A 23,790-nucleotide genomic window follows, 5' to 3' on the forward strand; every position below is an offset into this window, starting at 1 on the left:
TCATGTTTTCACGTGGAGAAAATTATTTGTCAACCCAAGCTCCATCTCGTAAACGCAACGGTTTTATCGTATTTTTGATCATACGCAAGGTCCCCAATGAATGCCGTGGCCTTTCTCAGCTTTCTAGTCCAGCAAAGTAACAATTAAGCATTAGCGTGCTGCTGAAGGGGAAGAAGGGCCATTAGGCGGATGTTTGACCCTTTGATGCTTTTACATACGTGCGCTCTTAATCATTAGGCAAGGTTAAAGGTGTCAGGAAATACACTATCATGAGATCAAACATATCAATTAATTGGCAATTTTAACGTACAATATTGAATTTAAGTTTAGCTTACTATAGAGTCGGTGTTTTTTCTGGATAATAATAAATGAAATTGCTCTGAAATCAAAACAGATATTGAAAAGTGTGTGTAGAAGGCTTAGTGATTATTCGACAAAGTCGTACTCACATGATGTTTGACTTATGCCGACAAAAAAATGTTTGCTCATATTGCCAAACGGGTTACCTACATTTCTCTCCATGGACAAAAGCATGAGGACATTTACAGGAAATGAAATTTCCACACAAATGTGTTTGTTTGAGTTTTGGGCCGTTCTTTCAGAGTTGACAATGTTATTTGTCTCAATACTTGTATCCATTTAGAGCGTAAGGATATGTGACAGGCGCATGTTTGATGTCAATACACAGGTTGTTATGAGATGGAAAAAAGTGAAAATGAAAGCGAGTGCAGTTGTGTCTTCAGCTCTAGGCAGCTTCCAGACGATAATAAGCGCTATGCCAAAAGCTTGATTGATTCGATCATTGTCGGACATCTGCCGAGTCAGCACTAACACTGCGGGGATCATCAACTCCCAGAAAGTCAGCGTCGCTAACTGTATTTAGCATCCAATTAAAATGTGGCTAAATCACTCACTATAAACCAGCTTGTAATTTGTCAATAGACAAAAAAAATAAGAGGAAGCCTGAGCCAAATTAGTTAAAAGCACAGGTGAGGGACATTTAAATAGCAGCTCAAGATCCCTTCCCATTTTTTCTTCTATCTCCACGAAATTACATGAACCTCGGGTTAATCCAAACGCACTCAATCACAGTTAATCAAGGTGAAGAAGGCTTTTCGGCGTCTGTCCTTTGTTGCTCCTATTAGTGGATTTCACAAGCTATTAAAGAAGGTTTCCAGGTGAGCACAATGACTGAAGAAGCCCCGAAACGAAATATGTAGGAAATGGCAGAAAAGGCTAATTCTGGATTTCATACTAGAGTTTTGATTTGCATAAAAGAAGCATTTTTTCCACAAAAACCTCTTTCATATTTGCAGTTTTGAATTAACCTCGAGGAAAAATGTGCCACGGGAAACTTTTATGGTTTGTATTAAAGTCGGAGAGTGCTTTTGTTAGATAGCGGACGACTGTCGTGTTGTTCTACAGCTGTACAAAAAAAAATAAAAATAAAAAGATAAAACCGCTCGGTCTTGTAATAACGCTGGAGTTTCATGTCTTCGGCGTCTCAACACTGATGAAACACCTGCGAGTGAGATATAATTGGTGTGACGAATAATCCAAATTTGTTCACCCGACGACGGCGTCTCAAGCCGCGTGTCACATTGTTTATCTCCAAGTTGTCTCCAATTTGTCACAGAATCAGAAGTGAGGTTAAAAGGCGATTAATAGGCCAGCGGGGGAAATCAAACACGCAACTTACGCCAAGTAGACTATCGAATTTTATCGAGAAGCTACAAATACTGTCAAACTGACCATTTTGAGCGTTTTGGTTCACCAAAACAAACCACCGCAGAAAACATTTCTCAAGAATTGCTTCTACCACCTGGTGGACAATCCAAAAGCATTTATTTTTAGAAGATGAGTGTAATGCATAGATGAGTGGAAATGTTTTGGCTTGGAGTGTGGAAGATGGCAGGCAAGGAAAGGGTTTATTTTTAGCAGCACATTTATGGAAGCGACGAACATGTTGTGGAATAATGAGAAGGCTCTCTGGGCCCTTGGTGGAGCTACAGAGACGGGACTCTCAGAACAGCAGAGGGTGATTGAAGGCAGCTAATGAGCATGAGGCACACACACGCACACAAAAAAAAAGACAGCAGAGTGGAATAATAAAAGCGTGAAAATACAAAGAAAATGCAATAACTAGAGGGGGTGTAATGACAAGCAAAAAGGTAATGACAACATGGAGGAAAATGTCAGCAGATGATTATCATGCTAGAGTTAAAGTAAAAGATCACTCGATGAGAAAACACTGTTTAATTTGATTGGTTAGAATGTGTGTGAAAGTGATCCTCCATTTTGGCTTTTACAGCCAACATACAAAGTGCTTTGCCATTTTTTCCCCACGTGTGGTTGTGACCATCATATTTTTTATATTTCCGTGTATATCAGCGCTGTTATCTGGCCTACAGCAAAGTATTTAAGTGCTGGGACTCATCATAAGACAAACTACTATCCTCCACCTTGCCGCGGATATCCTCTCTAAGCTCATTCTTTGATATCTTCTTTGCTTTTGTTCATTTGCCATCCTTTTGATTTTCACGTATTATCGAGTACCTCTTCTCGAGAGGGGGCTCCTGACTGGGCGCTGGGACCGGCTGCTGCTGCTGGGTTTCCTGCAGGTCGGGGATATTGGCAAAGTCATCTTGCTCGGCCACACCGATGGCCAAAGACAGGACCACCAGCTTCCCTTCGCTGGCTCCCCGGAAAACAAAAATCAGATAAGAGGCAGACACACAGATGGCAAGAAAGGAGAACAGATGCAAAGTGGTGAGAAATTGAGTACAAGGAAAATGTGACCCGCGTGCTGGGGGGGAAGAGAAGAAAAGTCAATTAAGGTGAGGACAGACAGCTAGGACATTTCAGGAACTTAGAAGAAGAAACAAGTCGCCTTCAGATTGGAAAAAAAACCCTTTGCAACATTAGAGAACACTAACACTGTCCAGGGAAGGATATTAATGAACTCGAAACAAAATCCAAATTAAAAGCTAATAATTATGGCACTCGGTGGAAATCTCTGCTGAGACGGAATGACAAAATTTCCTTCATGGACTAGAGGGGAAATTAAAATTCAATTTGATACAGTGATAAAATTTCTTGGGCTGGTTGTGAACGTAGTGAATGTTGGATTCGCCAATTTACTGACTGCTAGCAAAAACAAGGAGGTCGCCTCAATTGTTAGCATGACATTTAGCGACTTTTAGCAATGCTAAAAGCGTTTGTGAAACATGTTAGCTCATTTGTTGCAAAAATTAGCAACAATTTGAGACTGTTTGAAAATGTTTGCAACTTTTTGCCAACTCCTGGTTAAGTAACGGGCGACTTTATGAACCCAACTCCTTGAAAAAACATGGGGAAGGGGCGTTAGCATGTTCAAAGTTAACTTCAAATTGAATAAATTATGTAAAACCACATTTTTACATCACCCAAGTATCAAAACCCTAAAAAGAAATGTGCCTTTGTGGCAGGGAATTATCAACTTTACACAGACATGAATTAATTAAAAACTGTTAATGAATCGTAAATGCGTGTTAAATGGATATGCTTTTCAAAGTAAAATCCACACAGGTGCACGTCCTCCTCCTCCTCCCAACATGGCTGCTTTTGACTTTGGCCGGAGTTAGGATTGAATTAAGCCTCATTACAAGAATCTGGACTAATTGTTTCTATTTGAGTGACATAGCGTCTAGAGGTGCTCGCCGCGTATTGCCGCTTTCTGGGTCACTGCTCTCTCGCCCGCCACCAAACTGCACTCCTCGCATTTCACTATTTGGCTGCCCGCCTCCAAATCCCCCCACATCTCTATCCCCTTCGTGTTAACCATCCGCCGCCGCCACCGTGTGTCACACACCCATGCTTCTATAACTTAAGCCGCTGATGGCACTACTGTACCCTCTGCTTAGAAAATATGGTCCTGTCATACTGCAGAAATATATCCGCCTTTGCTTCACAATTTGGCTTTTCTTACATGCAATCCAGAGCTTTTCTTGCAAAACGATTAAGCCGTTTAATAATCTAAGCTTGCACATATATATCTGTAGTTCCCCACCTTTTCTGTCATCCGAGCAGAAGAAGGCACATCCCCGGTCCTAATTTATTATACAAAGATGTCCCATATTGCTCACTTAAAAAAACTTGGGAAAGCGGTAACCTAAAACTGTCCAACAAACTTCAAAAACCTAAAACAGAAAAGGATTATAAAGGATTAAATGATTATAAAAGCTGGATAGTTTAACTAACTAACATAAATGTTGCCATAAATGTCAATAATTTATATTTTAAAGTTGTTCCAACTTAAATGATTGCGTTAGCTGCCAAAAAATACAAGTTGCGTTTTTGCATTAGCGTAGGACAATTATTTCAATGAGTCCGTCCATCTAGGCTGCTTTCCAGACAATCGTACGGCAGAAAAACACAAAAAAAACAAAAATTATTATTCAAACATTTTGAAGTCTTTAATTACCCTAATTAATAAAAAAAAACTCCACACAGGAATAATTTTTACAACTATTTGTCTATTTGCTGTGCACTATTCAATATACTGGTACAGCGTGTGCACAGTTGACTGAATAAATAGCTAATGGCTCACTCGTCCCCAATTACTTGTTGATAAAGACCTTTACATTTCCGCAAAACACTTCAACGGAGACTCTGGATGTAAAGGAAGATGACGCGAGCTAATTAACAGACATGAATAACACTAATTTAAGGCTAAAAGCACTTGTACAGTATCTCCCTGGAGATCCATTGGGCTATATCCGTGACAAAGCCATTAACAATTTCACTCAAAAATGCTTCACTTGTTTTTCCAGAGATTTAAAATCGACTACTAGGCCATCGTTGCAGGTATTGCATGAAAAAGTTAACTTCTGCTTTACATTTACAATGAGTGACGGTGTGTTCCATTGCTAATGCTCATTGAAGCTGGAGGCATTAATCCAGCTGTGTCATTCCCATATGCCCGCGGAACTTTAAACCTCATGTTGAAGAAGAAGAAAAAAAAAAGGCAGGTAAGCTGTTAAAAAGATTTGTTTGTTGTGCGGTGGCAGTGTCCTTCCTCATGCCCTCCCCTCCCCGGTGTGACTCCATCCTCTTATGGCCCAAAGAAACAATACGTTGGAGACGTAATGGTGCTGCTGACATAAGATCAATGCTTCAGCTGCTTAACCCTTGCTCTTATACTGATGCACAGTGACACATGGCCTGCACCATGTGCCCTTGCAGACTTATGTCAGCAGCCCAAGCATCAGTGTTCCATTAGCATGAAAGTGAGAAAATGTCCCCCCCAAAAAATCTCCCCAATATTAGTTTGCACGACTCATAAAGTATTAATTAGGCCTACACGTTAGCAAGAAAAGACTTATTAGCAATGAACTTCAACTCACTACTGCTAAGGCTGCATGCATTAACAAGTACTATTTGATTAATTGTGTAATTATGTATTAGCATAAACAATATCAAAACCAACAACATCTCTGACAGCAAATATAATCTTCAGAACAGAAGGAGATACGTATATTTCATCTCAGTCAAATGAGAGTTGTTGATCCATCTCAAAAACAATGCTCGCGGCCGTCAACAACACTGGATTAACATTTATATGACAGCGTTTGCAAACATGCCAACAGCAGGATCATCAACCTAAACCGTCAACATTAGCATAATCGTACACATGAACACCGGCAAAAATGACTTCACACAGAGATGTGATTAATATTAATATGGTTTACAGTGCAATAATAATGATGCTCACACCCACACTAATTAAATTCAAATAGAGTAAGTTGGTATGCGCATTTTGAAAAAATTTGGTAATATCCTTCCCTGGACCTCAGATATAAATTAAAATAGAATAAATCAGATGCGGATAAGGATTGGTTAATACTAATAATTATGCAAAAATTGCTGATCTGTAATAACATCATAATTTGCTGATCCATCAATGACGTCACTGATTGATGATGAGATTCACGCTGAGGTAAATACTCACAGGAAGGATTTGACGTCCAGGCCGCGATTCCGAATCTGGTCCATCATGTAATCCCAACTGCCCGGATTGGCCCGCGAGCGCCCTCCTACGCCGCCTCCTCGATAGCGAGAGGCGCCCGCTCCTGCGGGGCCGCCTCGAGCGGCCCGTGGAGCAGCTCTTTTACCTGCGCCCCCGCCCTCACCACCGCCTGCTTCTCCTCTCCCAGCGGCCCCGCCTCCCCCGGGATGTCCGGGTGCCGTGTGTAACTGCCCTAAACTCTGGGACGTGGTGGGCGGCTGGCCAAATCCGGAGCCCGGCGGGTTCATGAGGGGCTGTTGGAGACTCTGTTGACGTAGTAGAGTCCGAGGGCGGGTGGGGATGTGGTCCAGTGTGGACGCATAGGACAATACGGGATCCCCAAAGCTGGGAGGGCAGAGGAGCAGGGAGGAAAGAGAACGAGAAGATGGCCATGGCCGACATAGCATGTGGCGATGGAAAGAGGAGGAGGAGCCAGAAGAGGGAGGAGGAGAGGTGGTGGGAGTGAGCAGTTCAGGAGCGCAAGTGCGGCGGAGGACGACAGAATCGTCAGAGGTGAGGCGGGGTGACGGGGCAGAAACAGTCAGGTTGACGTCAGGAGGTGTCGAAGGTTCATCCACACGGGAAGTTGATGTTGGCGCGGGGGTAGGGGAAGTGGACGAGGAGTCAGAGGGTGGAGTTGGAGACAGGAGGAGGAGGAAAGAGAAGGAGAGCAATGTGAGGCAGCAGCAGTAACAACAATAGCAGAGATAGCAGGAGAAGGTGCAACTCGAATGTGCCGCCGGCTGCACGCTTGCCCTGCGCATCTGCACCACGTGCAAAGGCAGCCTGCGCGTCTGCCCGCCGAGCTTGCGTGGAAGAGTATTTCGAAGCGGTAGCGCTCGGATGCGCGAAGTCCGAACGGGCGCCGGGCGTCTTGGCGACGTTTGGCTCGAAGCTTTGCAGCTTGCGGGCGAGGTTTTTCTGCTCTGATGCGAGATGCCCATTTTCCTGCACTCGAAAATTATCTGACAGTCTTTCATCCTTTTGGGTCTTTTAAACACACGCTGCCCTCTCTGGAGACTTTCATCAGCCAACCAAGGCCTACATTACGTCTCCCTCCCTCTATCAATGGCTAATTTCCAACCTCCTTTTAGGATTTTCAAAATTGACACGTTTAGCAATCACATGATCATAACGCTGTGCGACATTACGTGCATTTCTGTTTTAAAAAAAAATTCTGCTGTCAACTAAATATATCCTCTGCCGTCAGCTGACTGCATTACCCCGACTACATGAATTAGGTCATGGGCGCTATTCACCTCAGTTTACTCCACTTTGCACTACTTCACCCGACATTATTTCTCAATTTTGATCTTCGGTGCACCGTTAATCATATTTAATGTAGAAAACATAAAAAAAAAAGGGTGATATGAAAATGAAGCAGGAATCAGAGACATGTGGGAGTGGCTATACACGCAAACAGTAAGATGGAGAAAGGGTGAGGATGGAGGAGTCGGGAAATGGGGTGCAAGACACAAACACAAGACGCACAGACTCTTATGGCTGCCCCAAAATAGAAACCAATTATAGAGAAGGGGTGGAAAAAAATGGGGGGTGGGGAGCAGATGAAGGATGAGGTCGTGAATGCGTTGCGTTGGAAGAAAATCACAAGGTGGCAAAAAAAGGTGCAAAATTCACACCCAGCTGAAAATTAACATCCTCATAGGCGCTGAATATAGTCTCAGTGATGTCATACGACACGGCAGGTGCCAGATGGATGACGCATCATTGTAGCCATTGTGTGGAAGTTTTATTTTAGTAGGGGCACTTGCAGCCAATTTGGTGACATTGTGCAGCGAAGACGAACATTTGAGTCAGCTCAAGGTCGTACTGGGTTCGTACCAAGATCTGCTCACCTTGATACCCGAGTGCCACCTCGCTCCCTGCTGAAAATGACCTGCTTTGTCAGAATGCTAAACATAGCGGCGGAGGATTTCAAAACAGACTGCCATCGGAGGATCGTGAACAAATTCTGTCACATCCTTGAGCACAAAAACTTCACATATCCGACATCTGGTGTTCTTATAACGACGTTTTGAGGTTTCACATTCATACTGTATTCCTTTTTTTTTTTTTTTATTGGTAGCCTCAAGTTACAAATTTAATTTGTGACATGACTGTTCGTAAACCAAGGTTCCTTCGCTTATTGAAATGAATGAAAATACGATTAATCCGCACCAGCCCCCTTATATCTAAATTTTGACATATATATTTTTCTTTCTTATTTGAATCCCTTTTTAGTTGAAAATAAACAGTAATTTCTAAAAATAAGTGAAAATATACTCGCTTCATACTTGGAAATATAATTGATGTGAAAGCTTATGTGACATAACGTGGCCTTTTTAATTAGCCGTTATTGCGACACAATTTTTACCATAAGCACTTGCCGGCGGCCACTTCTGTAAATTATCCGCAGAACCCTGAGCACGGCACGACAGTTGAGCCGCATTCCGCCTCATCGCCCGATGCGCAGCAGGCTAAACTCACTTGCTGGGTTTGAATCCTCCGGACTGCACGTGGCCCTGGACAGTCTGCCATCTCCCGGCCTTCGCTCCTTCTGTCATCATGCTCTTCATGCTGTCACTGCGATAAGGCCCACCCCCATCATCCCCATGCCCAGTGGCTGCTCCCTTCTGACACCCTGACACTGCCCCACTAAGGGAGACAGACAGGATGCAGAGGTATGGCAGCAGAGAGACGATACAGAAAGAGAAAGATAGAGAGAGAGCAACGACAAGCAGAGGAAGGGGAAAAACACCGAAAAGCGTGTGAGAGCGAGAGAGCGAGACACACGTACAACATACACACAGGAAAAGAGGTTGAGCAACCACATGACTAAGTGTGACATATTAGTAGAGTGTGTGTGTGAGCAGACAGCTTTTCAAGGCCGGTGAAAAGCAGGTAAATGAAAAGGAGGCTCTGTGTGTTCAAACACAAAAATGGAGAGTGGAGAGCAGAAGCATTTGCAGGGAAGCCTGTGGAAGGTGGAAAATCAACAAGGTCACTGCGTCTGGTACCAGCGCGCCGATCTCACGGCCGTGTGGATGCTGCCCGTTGAACTCTCATTCCCTCTTTCATTTATGCGTCGGGAAGCTTGAGACGAGGCAGTTCAACGGTGGCGACGAGTTGTGCTTTATAGCGGAGTGAAAATAATGGAGCATTTTGCCGACTCGCTCAAAGTGAAATTTAGCTTAACGGTGTTCCAATGAAACGTGGATTGCAATTTAGAATCATAACTTGACTTGTTGCCAACTCGAATGCTAACTCACGGCTGTTTTGGAGATTGAAACTAATCATGTCAAATTTGAAAGGAGCGGTAATGAAAAAATAAAGCACATTAGTGCCATCTGCTGACACGACTGTTTTTCATTATCATGTCCAATCACAAATGTGAAGGCAAATATTTGTCTTGCTTCCATTTGAAGGTCAGCCTTCACGTTTGATTGTGACCAACTGACCCGAATGCGCACGTGGATAATTCACCAATCACGGATGACATTGCTGGAACGACGAGACCTGGGCCTCAGGTGAACAAGGTCTTACTTATATTAAAAGTAGGAAAGTGTAAATGAATGGGGGGGCTCATAAATCAACAAAGGGTATTTACATGAATGTGTAGTAAAATCTGGTATCAATCTCTTGACTGCCTAAGGTATAAAACAATATATGGCCACATTATCCTTGACACTTGACAGTTCCTCCCCTTTGATAAGATGGCGTATCAAATACAGTATTCAGTTTCATATACTGTATGACAAATGATTGCTGTCAATCCAGCAATTGTGTCGTTGTCACTAGAGCCAAATAAAAAAAAACTGTAAAAGAGGGGTTCTACAGACTTTAAAATGTAGTAATTCCTTAAAAATGGATCAGAGAACCTATTTGATAAATGAGGCCCAGTGCTGTCATGACAGATGGCTGAAAGCTGCTGATCTCAAGGAAATTTTCAACAGGAAATAATCTTGTAACTGTCTTGCTTCAAAATCATACAATATGACCAGTTATTTTTTGGTAAGCCATCCTTTGTCTCCTTATAAAAACAAATTGCTGATTTTTTTTTCCATTTGTCAATGCCGATATATTTTCTGGCATGCTATTGAGAAAGAAATCCATTTTGCAGGGGGGGAAATTGTCCATTACTACAAGTGGACAAAATAACGAGCAGTTTTATGGACAATAAACGGCAGCCTTATTATGGATCATTTTTATTTTAAATTCTCTCAAGCAGAGCTGGCTTGGAATGACGGGGATCAGCAGCCATCATCTTCTGCAGCTTCATGTCTCCAGGCCATTTAGTACACACTCAACAGCTCAGCCTTTTTGAAAATGACCATTCATTAGATAGTTTATCCGACAGATTTCCTGGTAGCGGGAAATCGAAGACTTCGCGCTGCCTAGAAGGTGACAAGTCTGACCTTGCTTGAGCGTTTACTTTTATTGCCTCACGTAAAAATGCCTTGACTTCCATCGTGAGCGACAGAACATGCAGCTCGGCGTTAGTTTCGGCAGATCGGAGGAAGCGCACAGACGAACGTCAACGACGTTGGCATCACACTGCAAACCGGGCCAACGGTCAACCCTCAACAACAAAGACGTACGATCATCTTAAACGACGAGGGTTGGCCGTCTCCATGGTTACCACCCATGGGAAAGAGGTTAGAGGTCAGGTGTTAGTATGACCAGCAGGGCTGTAGCGGGCTTTGCAACATGTACCTGGGTGCTCATTAAAAGGTGACAGGGAGTGAGGAGGATCGGCAGAAAGGAGCCAGAGGGAGTTTCGGGGCTGCTCTGCAGGAATTATGACGGGGACGCTGTAATGTGCGTGTGACATCAACCCCCCCCCCACACACACACACACACTCCCGTTTCCAGAGCAGATTATGAGTAATCATTAGTTATCATTTGCCCTGGAGTTACATTGGCTGCGTTTGTTTTTCTTGTTCTAACACTAGTTCATGGAAATTACATTTAACAATAACACTCGGCCTCGAAAGGCACAATTTGTATTCATTTTGCAATGCATTAGAATATTTATACAGTGGCCTTTATACTGAGCCTTTCGCCTCATTACTCATGTGGAAATAAATTTTTCTCGAATTACAAAAAAAATGATTTTTTAAAATTTGATTTAAAATGTCATTTGGCAGGCACATTGAATGGGTTTAATTAGATGAGTGGTAAGTGGAGGTGACTGTGAAGCCGAGGGGGGAGGGACAGATAGAGAGAGAGAGGGATAAGAAAAGCAAAGCGTGGCGTCCCTGTCTCGTTACAGCCCTGCTCAAGGGTGAGGGACTCTTACCAGTCTCGGACCAAGACTCACTTGAGTGTGAGGCGTGGGTCTCCGTATGGGGCATAGGGAGAAATGTTAAGTACGAACTCCTTCGGCGGATAGGAGCTCCACCTCTGCTGCACTGTGCTGCTGTCATTGTTATTCCAAAAGTCTCTGTCTAGATCACTGCGGCCAAAGAGAAAGACAGGTCAGAGCAACACAACTGCGGACAGCCTTGGCACTAACCCACACTTTGAAACAAGGCTCCCTTCTCGGGATAGAGAAGAGAAGAGATGCGTGAAATGGGAGTCTGCTTCTCAGCCTGAATGGGGAAAAGTCACCGATAGCGTGTGATGACGTTTGAGTGAGATTTCAGATATCTGGATGTCCTAGCTACACCCCCCCCCCCCCCCCCCCCCCGACATGGAAGTAAGAAGACATAAATGCATGAGACATCAATCACAGTAGTAAAGGAGGAAAAGGTGAGCAGAATCACTGATGTCACACAGCAGCATTCAAGGAGCTGCGGCAGCGCGGGAAACAAAAGACAAAGCACAAAGAGAAGAATCGGAAGCCGAGATGAACAACAGAGCACATCGATGCTGCTTGAGCCCCGCGAGTAAGAAGGACATAAATGAAAATCATAATGAGAAGTCACCCAAAAAAGAGTCACATCTTAAAACCAATCAAGTATGAAATAAAAAGCGTGACATTCAGAGAGAAACACTAAACAGCGGTATAGAAGGAGAAAAAGATGTGATGAACAAGTTCAAAAGACATTTGTGGAATTAAGAATTGTACTTAGCATTACAAAGCTGACATTTTCCAGTCTTGACCTTATAGCCTTCATTCATCAGAGGGAGAAAAGCACCTTGAAAATCATTTCATACCTTTACACTAGACCGTTCCGCAAAGAAAAAAAAAAAAAAGAAATGTCAGTGCACACACACCTTCTTGTTTTATCAAACTTAACACGGTCACAACAAACCGACTGCAGACACCAATACAAGCGGTCGCTGTTAACATGACACGGATAAATTCCGTCATCGCTCGATCACGCCTCCTCTGAAAATGAACAACAGGCCTCTTTTCATTGTTTCAATTGAAAAGCCTTAAAGATGAAGCAAATTATTCAAAAGCAACCAGTTAGCAGGCACTTACTTGATAGCTTTCTTCTCCCCTCGCCCACGTGCCGAGTCTGGAGTATCTGCCGTTTCCACTCCCGGTTTATTTCTCTTCCCCTTGATCCGAGTCAGCGCAGGGAGGGACACCGTACAGCAAATCAAAAAGGTTAGCATGCATTTGTCTTATGGAAGCAGGTGAAGAACCCGCCCCTTTTATCACTTTAACACCAGTCCTTTACCTGATTCTCTCCTGATTATACCCTTCTTAGTCAAATCAAATCTGCAGTGGAGTGCCATTTGCCGCTATGATTATCAATCACAGCCACCTAGAAATTTCCATGGCAATTGCCTTTTTAATGGTAATCGTCTGGGCACAGATGACCTGACCATTCTACTAGAAAAGCTCATTAGAATCAAATGTGTTTGGCAATCGTCACAATGAAGATCATCTCTAGTCTCTTTTTAATAGGTCCGTATTATCAATTTATTGCAATCGTATTGCAATCAATGTAAGCATTGATCTGAAAGGTTTGCAGATGTACAGTAAATGTATAGATTTGTGGGCCAGTTAACAATAAGGTCTTAACTCTTCGTCTGATCGATACACACTCTGACAACAGGAGGTGGACTGATGAGGTGTGCCGAGAGAAAGATTTGTTTGCCGAGGGCTTGATGACTACCGCTGGAGCGTACACGGGCCCATCTTGAGCCCATCTATGTGAACGCAGTCCTTAAGAGCCAAGCACTCAGCAGTGCGCTTATGTATGAGTTTCTGATATAGAGCGAAATGACTCGCATCTATGATTCATTCACAGAGTACATCGGGATGCAAATAGCTCCGACGCCTATATATGAGGATAGGGCACCAGGAAAACTGCTTTTACTAGAAAAGGCTTGATATTATTTCAAACCACAGCCCACATCTCGAAAGATAAAAGGTTTGGACCCAGGCAGTGGTGTAGGAAACATTTCAGGACATTTGTGAGACAAAGTAAAAGACAGAGTACAGTCCTGAGAGAGCGAAAGCAAAAACAAAACAAAAAAGAAAATTGAATTGTATTTTTGCTAAATAAATAAACAGGCAAAGAAACAAATAATAATATACAATTATAAAAATGGGCGGCTCGGTGGCGCACTGGGTAGCACGTCCGCCTCACAGTTAGGAGGGTGCGGGTTCGATTCCACCTCCGGCCCTCCCTGTGTGGAGTTTGCATGTTCTCCCCGGGCCCGCGTGGGTTTTCTCCGGGCACTCCGGTTTCCTCCCACATTCCAAAAACATGCTTGGTAGGCCGATTGAAGACTCCAAATTGTCCCTAGGTGTGAGTGTGAGTGCGATTGGTTGTCTGTCTCTGTGTGCCCTGCGATTGGCTGGCAACCAATTCAGGGTGTCCCCCGCCTACTGCCTGATGACGGCTGGGATAGGCTCCAGCACGCCCGCGACCCCCGTGGGGACTAAGCGGTTCAGAAAATGGATGGATGAATTATAAAAATGATAAAATTGTAATATTAAATAAAGAAATAATATTTAAATGAATCAATAAATAAATAAATGTGTCGCCATTCAGATACGAGGGGCGGGACAGGTGCCAAGTGAGTGAGGCAGTGGACTGGTGGTGACAATAAAAATAGACTCAAACATGCAGAGGTCCCAATGCTTTCGTTTTCGCACGCACACACACGCGCACACACACGCGCATGATGCAACAGTTTCACAGTCGCCACCTTCTTTCTAAACACTTGTGTGTGAGCATGTGAGACGAATGAATGCTGCAGGGATCCATCGCATATGACAAAGCTCTTACGACATGCACAATCCAGAAAAAAAATCAGTTCAGCGCCCAAATGAGAGTTAAAGCAAACCAAATGGAAGAGTGAGCAATTCCCTTCTAATCCTCCACTCAAATACCCTTGAAAATACTTTAGCCTAATTTAAATCTGCTAATTTTTTTGTCACATGACAAAGGGAGTTTCACGACTACAATGCCGCTTGGCTCCGAGCCATCCAGTCAAAACAGCTTAATTGTGAGAGCCATCCAAATTGCGGCAAACTACACCAAACGCATTTTCATACGAGGGGGGGAGACCTAAAGAGAAGTCTGGTTAAGTGGAGGAAGACTGCCCGCAGTGATGATGAGCTGTTTTTTTTCTTTTTCAGAAGGCTCGAGACACGAGGGATGAAAGAAGCTAGCATTCTGTCTGCATCAGTTGGCAGCGTTGTGCCTTCCAACACCCAGCTGTGTTTGTTTGAACTAAGACAGCAAGAGTCCACATGCTCGCTCAATATTACACACATCACACTATCATTAGAAGAGTGATCATTTATCTGTTAAAGTGTTATTGTATGTTAACTGGAATTAACTTGAAATCACATGATTCACATATTAGCACAATTTGCCACTGACAGCATCTGGGCTTTAGATAATGCTAATGGCTAGTCATTATCAGACTGATTTATTTTATTTAAGCACTGCAATCATTGATTTTCACAACTACGCCAATTGGTCCCCTTGCCATCCTCTTTGTGAGGCTTGCAACATCCAATCTGATCCCAAATAAAAAAAAACTCGTAGAATGGAGTCACTGGAGCTCCGAATGTGGTCGAGTCCTATCTCATCCACGCTCACAGTTATGTCACGCACCAAACGGCAAAGAGCTCAGAGAAGAAGGCTCTGAATGCCGCAGCTCCACATGAATTTATTTGCCCTGCATTTAAATATTGTCAGCAATCATAAGGAGCTTTACAGTTACCAACCTCCAACTTCATAAACTATTACGAGCATACACACACAAAAAAAACCAGGCATCTTAGTTTTTTAGTAGTTTAGTAGTTTGTTTTGCGCCGGTTGCCGAAGCTAAAACACCGAAAGCAAGATTTACTCAAAACGGCTTGTGTATTAACCTATGAATCAGAAGCAAAACTGCCACGGGTCTCCTCACGGGTGAAGCTGCGGGCAAACATTTGCTTTTATGAAAGCTGACACTGTCGAAGAGTACACTCAGACAAAAAGAAAGATTCACGATTGCTTTTCTTTAACGTTCCTCCAGTGTCAATACACAGTATAACCTCCATTAAAGGCATGCAACGTGCTCATGCAAATTACAACGTGTTTACATTCTAATGACGAGTCCAGGGAATACATATAGGGCTCCTAAAAAAAAAAGATCAAGGAAGCCCTATTTGTGTGCTTGTTAGTGGCCACAAAATGCTATAAACAACACAAGATGCTGACTATCACCAGAAGTAAGATTTTTGTGAACTACATTTACACCTATTTGTCATCATTCAAATAAAAACTCACATTTTTGTGCGCAAACTCAAGCGATTGAAAAGCTATACAATTTGATTTATTTGGCGCCCTCTTGTGGCATCCTGCAACCATGGACGTATGTTGACGTGAGTTGAGAAGTTTCATTTAGACACAAGTTGTGCTTTGGCGCCTTCTTGTGTCATCTTGGTGCAGAGGAAATAAGTTGAGGAGCTTCATTTAGACAAAAGTAGTACATTATAGCAAGTAATTAAAGTCTGAAAATAAGAATGTGGATTCAAAAGGAGCGTTGGACAGGTTCAGAAGCAAGGAAGGAGAAAACATAATGCTATCTTTACAAGGCCTTACATACTTATCTTGTATTGGACCTTTAGATTGTTACGCAAGTGTCTACAAGGATATTGTTGACTAAAGTGCATGTCTGCCACAGCCAGACAATACATTGAAAGGAGATTTGTGCAACATGCCAATCACCTTATTACTTAATGTAGGACACAGCCCACAGAAAACTTTAACGGTGACGACATTATAACATGAAATGGCAACACCACAAATGACACCAGCAATTTGTCGAGGATAAATGGCTGCGCATTTATCACAGTTCCACTCGATTATCTCGAGCATGTAGCCCAAAGTGCTTAACGTGCCTTCACACCGGCGAAAGGCAGACACTAGTCGAAAGACAAGGAGCTCAACCCACATTTCAACCCTCACACCTGGCCAAATTGTGACTCACTGACGTGAGAAGAAAGAACAACATCATCTCGCGTGTGCGCATGCGCCGGACCGGGTCGCAAGGCCAGCAGATCACCCGCCGCCTCATCCCGCACAGCCTCCGCTCTGTCGGGTTGCTGCTGCTGCGATGTCACACGCTAGAAATAAGATCCATTTACAACAGAGCTCCCGGAGAGGGCCGCAGGGACTTCCAAAGAGCCGGGCCGCTCGACTCTCTCGGTTCGCAACAGGAAATCAGAAGCCATTCCCTGCTCCATTTCCTTCCAGGTGGAATATCTCATATAACACGTTTCAGTGAAGAAAATAAGAAGGGACAGTACGGCACTGAGATCATTACCGACCTGCTTCGTATACGCTATAATGGTGTAATCTAGTTACAATCCCATTACGGACGTGTCTTTAATGCAAACATTATGTAGAGAAGCTTGTTGTCTGCACGGGCTGCTTGGATGTCAAGGCCTGCCATCTGTGCAACAATAAGTTTCACAGCAACACTGCTTGACCGTCACTCTTGTAGGTCATCGTAATCGCTAATGTGATGTTTTAAGCGTCTCGTCTTCCCAGTTTACAATGAAGTTTTAATGATTTATTTTTTAGTCATTTAATATTTTAGTAATTTATGTAGAGCATTTAGAAGCATTACACGTGCTTCAATTGAATTCTTACAACCAAAGCTAACACCCTTAGCATGCTAGCAACTGTTTTCACACCTTAGTGTAATATTGGCGTGATTGGTATTCACATCCATGTTGGCATATTTAGCAAAATATCCAGCCAAGAAAGCAACAAAGTCGTCATATATCTGCGTGGGACAGTATGAAAATAGGCAGGCAGTGGAGGACAATCGCGTTTAGCCTCGCAAGCTTTGCCAATTTTGGTCACTGCGAGTCTCTAAATCTTCACTGACGTCAACCACCTACCGTGTAGTTTTTATTCATTTGTTTTTTGTTTTTATTCCCTAACATTACTTGACATGAAACCGGTTCGTGGTGCAAAAAAAAGTTACCGTACAATCGGAGAAAATATCAATGACAACTTTGATCGATCGACTTTCCCGCGACTTTCATCACATTAGTGTCGGCTAAAAAAAAAAAATCTTTCCCGGTCAACCCACAGTAGATTTTGGAGCCTCCAATGCGACATAGCAAGGGGGAAAGGCAATTTTGGCAAGCAGCTCCGACTGACTGATAAGGGGTTGCCTCCCTTTTAATCAATCACATTTCATAGCACATAATCACAATGATGTGCCCTTACCAGAGGTCAGTGCGCTCAATCTTTGTTGTCGTCTAACCAAGGCTGTGTCAGCACACTTGGCTAATATCGTAACGGCTTCTGGGAATGAATTACAGTCTTGAAGCTGCTTTTTGGAAAGTGACGGAACAGGGGCCCCACGTTTCAGCTTCTGTAATCGGTTTTTATTAATTACTGTCTAACAAGCCAAAGATTTCACTTCAATGAGCATGCGCGCATCATTATTTTGGATTAGAGAAACGCGTAAATATTTGCACACATTGCTATTTCTTCAATAAATTGCCCTTTGAAGATTTTAATTCACAGCACACAGTGACATTTAAGCATCTCTGATTAGTAAAGCTTTTTGTGGTGCTTCTAATGTGGCTGGAAGCTAGTGTGTGTATGTGCAGGGAGGAGGGGCTGGTGTGTGTGTGTGTGTGTGCGTGCGTGTGTGTGTGCATGCGTGCGTGGGTGCATACACTCACCAGCTTGCGTTGACACCAACCGCAGACGCCACAAAGAGCCACAAGCCAAACAGCACACACTGTCACTGCTAAGGAGACCAGGAACACACTGAGGGACACCGAGCCTGTGTGCACAAACACAAATTTCAAAACACTTTTTGGTGGAACTGATTTTTGATTTAATTATGTTTTTTAAGTCAAGTCAATGTGTTGCAGCAAAAAATTGCATTTTTTTTCCCCCCATTCTGGGTAAAAGAGCTTGAGTCTGTGTATGCACGTGCCTGTTGTGAGCGGTTCCATTTTTGCTCAAAACACAAGTTTTTTTGTTTCATTGAAACAAAAACAAGCATTTCCAGCGAGCTGATTTCACGCCACAGTAGCCCACTTTGCCAGGCAAAGCTACGTTGCGCCCGCCAGCGCCAGCTTTAATTGAAAAGGAGGCGACCACTGCTGCCATTTTGACATTCTATCATAAGCAAGTCGGGTAATACAATCTCATGGCTATCACTGACCCCCAGCCCCCCGTCCCTGCTCCTGCGCCCGAGCATTTCAATACCTTTCCAATAGAAGCTAAAGCCGGGCATCACTCAGAGGCACACGCATCACTGTCATGTGTCACAGCTTGTTAAGTGACATGCTGCAAGCAAAGAGAGGGAGTGGCCGTGGAGGCTGACAAAACAACACAGCTCATGATTAATGGCTATCATGCCAGGGAGAAGAAAAATCATATCATCCACTTCTGCTCTTTTGTGTCTCCATGTGCGAGAGCGTGGCAAATGCACCTGAGTCACTCACGCTGCTTTTCAAAATGAGTGGATCCACCCCGGCGAGCTATTTAACCAGCTCAATGGCCTTTACTTGAGAGAACAAGGAACTAAAGCCTCATTGAGCTTTGATATTTGCACAGCGGGAGGGAGATGCTAATGTATTCAAATGCGTCGAGTCCCTTCCAACATTTCTTCGACCCAAATATACGCCGATAAGCAGGTGTCACCATGTATTTCCACACCGTTGAGTGACAACCACCTGCACTTTGCCTTCAATAAGTGGATTTGTTTTCTCCCCAGTCGCCGTCTCCTCGTCTCCCCCTGGCTTGTCAAGGCTGGCCTTTTCATCCCGTCATTTCTTTGTCTTCCTCTTCTTCCCACCTCCCAAGTGTCCTCCGGGAAAGAAGGAGCCCGACAAGGCCGACAATCTAGGAGGTAAACGCGTTTCATATGGAAAATAAGGAAGCGGATTGACATCAGGGTGCGGAGCCTTCCGGCTACAGCTTTGAGGTTAATGGCGCACCTGAGGTCGATTGAAGTCAGGATTTGGAGACACTAAACGACACCTTGATGATGACATTGCACTCCATCTTCCTTAAAAATCAAGCCACAACACTAAAAAATTGTTTTTAGCAAAGTTTGATGTAGATAAGTCTTCTCCAGTTATTATTTTGCACAATTTTTATTTGTTATGCAAATAAAAATTGAGCTATTACTTTCTTATAATAATCCCTCAGCTCTTCACCAAATTACGAGGCGGTTGTGCTGCAGCTAATTTATGGACTGCGTCCTAAACGTCTCAATCATCCCACCCGGCATCATTTTATGTCCTGACATCAGCCTGGCCTCTTCTTGATTAATCTTGTAGCGATCGTAAAAATGTGGATTTAAACCTGGCGAGCGTGTTGCCCCTCTCACCCGCTAATATTTATCTGCACTCAAAGAGGTTCTTAATGGCAAACGCTACATTGTTGTCTTCTTCAGTAGGAGAAGGTCGAAGTGGGTTCAAGTTTACAGTCTGCGCTCCGTCTCCATTCAAAATGGGAGTCTTCACTCACAGGTCACTAAGAGTGAGTCCATTACATGCACGACATCATCATGGCGACGTAAAGGTTCTTAAATAAAGAGAGCTAGCGTAAAGTGAAACAGTGATGGAGGCTTTTTTATTGAGTAGTTTTAGGGCTGTTTGTGCTTTCCTCAAGGTCAAAGAAGGGGGATGTGGAGGAGACGTTTTGGATGACGTGTGTCAGTTAGTTGGAATAAAATCAGGATTACTATTTGTTGATGGATGCGAGCGTCCCGCTGCTTGGGTTGATACAAAAAAAATGACTTCATTTATGCAACTGAAAAAAAAAAAGGGAGAAGGAAATACACCCCCTGAGAAGATATGCAAATCCTCAGCACTGGAGCACCAGCGTTGCCTCCTCCGCCTTCGATTGTATGTTTGTTCGGTGGCGGGATTACGCAAATACTACGAAGCTCATTTTCATAAAACTTGAACCAAGGGAGAACCTTCTTTTGAGGAGGAAATACGAGAAACACTTTCTATTATCACAAATTTCTTTTCAGACTACCCCAGCAACTATTGAAAAATCCCCTAGCAACAAAGTTAGCTCTACCTGTATTTTTAAAAAACTGATCAAATTCATGCATTTAGCTCTCTTAACAACATCAATTATTTTCTGTCTGTGTACCCCAATTGAAAAACATTAAAATTCTGAGTTGAGCGGGTCCATTTGAATAATGCCTCCACAAAATGGTCTATGTAATTACGCAATGACAATGCCATCTCGCAATGTTTGGCAACAAGTAGACATGACTAACAACATCCCCTGTTAGTCTGCTTAATTCAATATTTTATGGGCGATGATAATGTCATACTGACGTTAATAGGAATGATATCAAATAGGTTAGCCCACATTTAGTAGTCAAGTGATCGTTCGCAGCGAGCCCTGAACAAAACATCACCACTATTCTAAACTCGGAGTGGGGGGTTCATATATGGATTTGCTCACTGAGTAAATGTGACAGTAGAGTAGAAGAAGCCATTGAGCCGTTTGATCAGAAACTCTATAAGTCACAGCCCCGTTGGTCCTGACAGGCGCTTGTTTCCTTTAGATTTCAGCGGTCATTTATTTTACACGCACATAAAAGAGAAACCAAACGGCCGGACGTACAGTATACCAGGGTGACTAATGCACAGTTTCTGAAGGGAAAAATAAAGTCACGCAAGAGGCGGGCGTTGGAAAAAGATAGCGGAGGCAGGACTTCATCAAAATCTAGAATTTACGTAACACACCGGTTGAAAGCGTAACAAGCTCTCATACCTGTAGGTGATGTGGCCCATATGCGGGGAGTTAAACCATGCGGAAAGGGACCACTTCTCAGGGGTAAGAGAAAGTGCTAATTGGACAGGCAGATCTCGAGCAGTGTCCAGTCAGCATGGCTGCCACAATGTAGAATGCAAAATATCGTTATGCTGTGAATGAGGTGGAAAGGAGAAATGTCTCACGGCCACTGCACTCCATATGCCGTAGGGTCGGGTACACTTAACAAAGATATAGTGTAAAATATAGAATTTTTTTGAAACGTTTTATTTACACATGTCAGAATGATTCACACAAGCCCCCCCAAAAATGTATAAAATGTCCATTTGTAAGGAGTTTTGCCTTACAAGGCCACTTGCTGTTGGCTGAAAATGACATCACAGTGCCGAAGGGCAAAGCTTGTCCAGTCACATGACCAAATACAGAAAAAAGGTTAGCCGGGGCGGTCACTAGCTAAGCCCTCGGCACTGTGAGGGCTTTTCCGTCGCATAACGAAATAGGACTGTCCATCATCTTCAACAACCATCGTCGGTGTTAATAATATCTTTCAATTTAACAAGCTATCACACTCAATGACCAGTTTTCAAATTGTGTGTTTTCAGGCTCTATAAGCTAATAGCCAAAATGGCCGTTTTTATTCCATTTCAATTCAAACTAACACATCACTTCCCTCATTATATTTTTTTACCAGTAACAATTTTCTGCCTGCTGCTATTTCAGTAGTGGTCAGGTGTTGGTGTCTACTGTGGCGGATAATGCATGCACTCACAAAATACTATGTAGCCTGAATTTCAGACTCCTCCTGTCTGCCTTTGTGCTTTAATTAAATAGTGCATTTAAGAGGCTTTTGTCTGACAGTTATCACGCAGCGTGATAGAGAGTCAAGCATTTAAATGCATTCAAGCTAAACAATTCTCCAGGTGCATAAAATAGATTTGAAGCTGTGAAATGCAGACAAAATGAGTAATAGCTACTTCCACGTGAATAATGTCATTGCGACTTCAAGAGCTGAGAGGACATTTCACATTGTGAGAGGGCCAGGCTTGGTGTGATGGCCACGCCAGGAGGATTTGAGGATGTTTTGTACTCATATGAGCATAAAAGCATTCAAAAAGTGACATTTGACGGATGATTGACTGCTGTCTACCCAATGCCCTTCATGGACACTCATGCTAGAATTGTGTGATGACAAATTTCACAGGCAATTTGATGTCATTTTTTTATAACATTGTTGTATTTTTAGCTTAACATTTGTCAATCTATTATGGTGTATGTCAAATGTATACTTTGTGTTAAATTGTCGTCACTGCAAGTGTTTTAGATTTTGTAGACATGTCATACATTTATATGCTACGAGGAAAGAAATTGAAATGAAACCCAAAAACATTTCCACAGTGTTTGGGTTTCATTAGCAAGTGAGTGTTGAGCAACAACATTCGATTGATATTTTTCTTTCCACCATTTCACACTCGTAATGATGACTAGAAGGCTGCGTTTTCTTTTGTCATTATGCAGCAAAATGGAAATTAGGGAAACAAATAGGCACCTTGACGAGTTTGGAGTGGAGCTGATCTTGGTCATTTATCAAACACTGAAACAAAAGGGCTCAAGAATTGAGCATACAAGTGGTTGTTTTTCCTGTATGCAGGAGTCCATAAAATATGGAATGAGGCTGTAAAGCAGATGGTAAACTAATAGGTGGCGCTATGACCCCTTAAATATAGTACAAAACTAATTTATCCAGGATAATGCAACCAAACAAAAATTTAATATAAACTTGAGAAAACAAAAAAAGCTACAACAGGTGAGCGCAGACCTCAACCAACATGCATAGAAAAATATTAGTCATAATCTAAAATGGGGTTTGACAACCGGTTGCCCTCTAGTGGTTCGTGGCGGTATGGCAGGTGGTCCTCGAAATCAAAAATGGAAAATAATCGTAACATTTCTAAAAATAAATTTGATTCATTAATTATACCCAATTTATTTTCCAGCTAATTTAGTAAATAATTTACCCATCCATATGATGTCAAATGTAACCGAGATTCCCAAAATAGACATACAGATGAAAATAAATAGCCTGTATATGTCTATCCTCCTTCGGTGAAAAATAAAATAATATTCCTCCAAAACAGTGGTCCAAGAGTTGCTTCTTGGTTATAACAGATAAAACCAGGAGAAAATCCTTGTTCTAAAAAATAACCTGTTGGAATGTTCCTTCAGTAATTCCCTTCAGGAACAAGCTCATCTAAATGCAGACCAGGTAGTAGTGGAGCAGTTGTCAGGGGGAGAACACCTGCGGTTAAGAGCACCTGCCCCTGTAGGCTACATAAAGCGTAACGCGTGGCCTCCTTTTCTGTCCTTGCATGCTCCCCGTGGCTCAGATGCAGCAGCCACCCGAGTTGTGAGAGGGCCACCACCCACGTCCTGTCTGCTCTCAAATGAGAGAGAACTTCGGCGACGAGCTTGGCTGGAGTTGGATGGCAAAGACGTCATGTGACATATCATAGTGCCATCTTCTTATTAGCACCTCTGACACGGAATGAGAACGCAACTGAG

The 23,790-nt window shown here is 43.0% G+C and overlaps 1 protein-coding gene across 5 annotated transcripts in view; it reads right to left on the reverse strand.

The window, feature by feature from the left end:
• syt7a (synaptotagmin VIIa) overlaps positions 1–23,790 on the reverse strand; it is a 92,477-nt gene that overhangs the window by 28,534 nt on the left and 40,153 nt on the right. For 3 of the 5 annotated variants that reach the window (XR_007481956.2, XR_007481955.2, XM_049722093.2), the window contains exons 1-2: positions 5,990–8,527; positions 2,557–2,694 (exon numbers count right to left, since the gene is read on the reverse strand). Coding sequence is in view for 3 of the 5 variants with exons in the window: in XM_049722093.2 (XP_049578050.1) it covers positions 2,557–2,694; positions 5,990–7,026 (1,175 nt within the window). In the remaining 2 variants the exon portion in view is untranslated. The other 2 variants (XM_049722094.2, XM_068651135.1) reach the window with 2 other exon arrangements.

This window comes from Syngnathus scovelli, chromosome 6, assembly GCF_024217435.2.
Source record: "Syngnathus scovelli strain Florida chromosome 6, RoL_Ssco_1.2, whole genome shotgun sequence".
NCBI classification, from domain to species: Eukaryota; Metazoa; Chordata; class Actinopteri; order Syngnathiformes; family Syngnathidae; genus Syngnathus; species Syngnathus scovelli.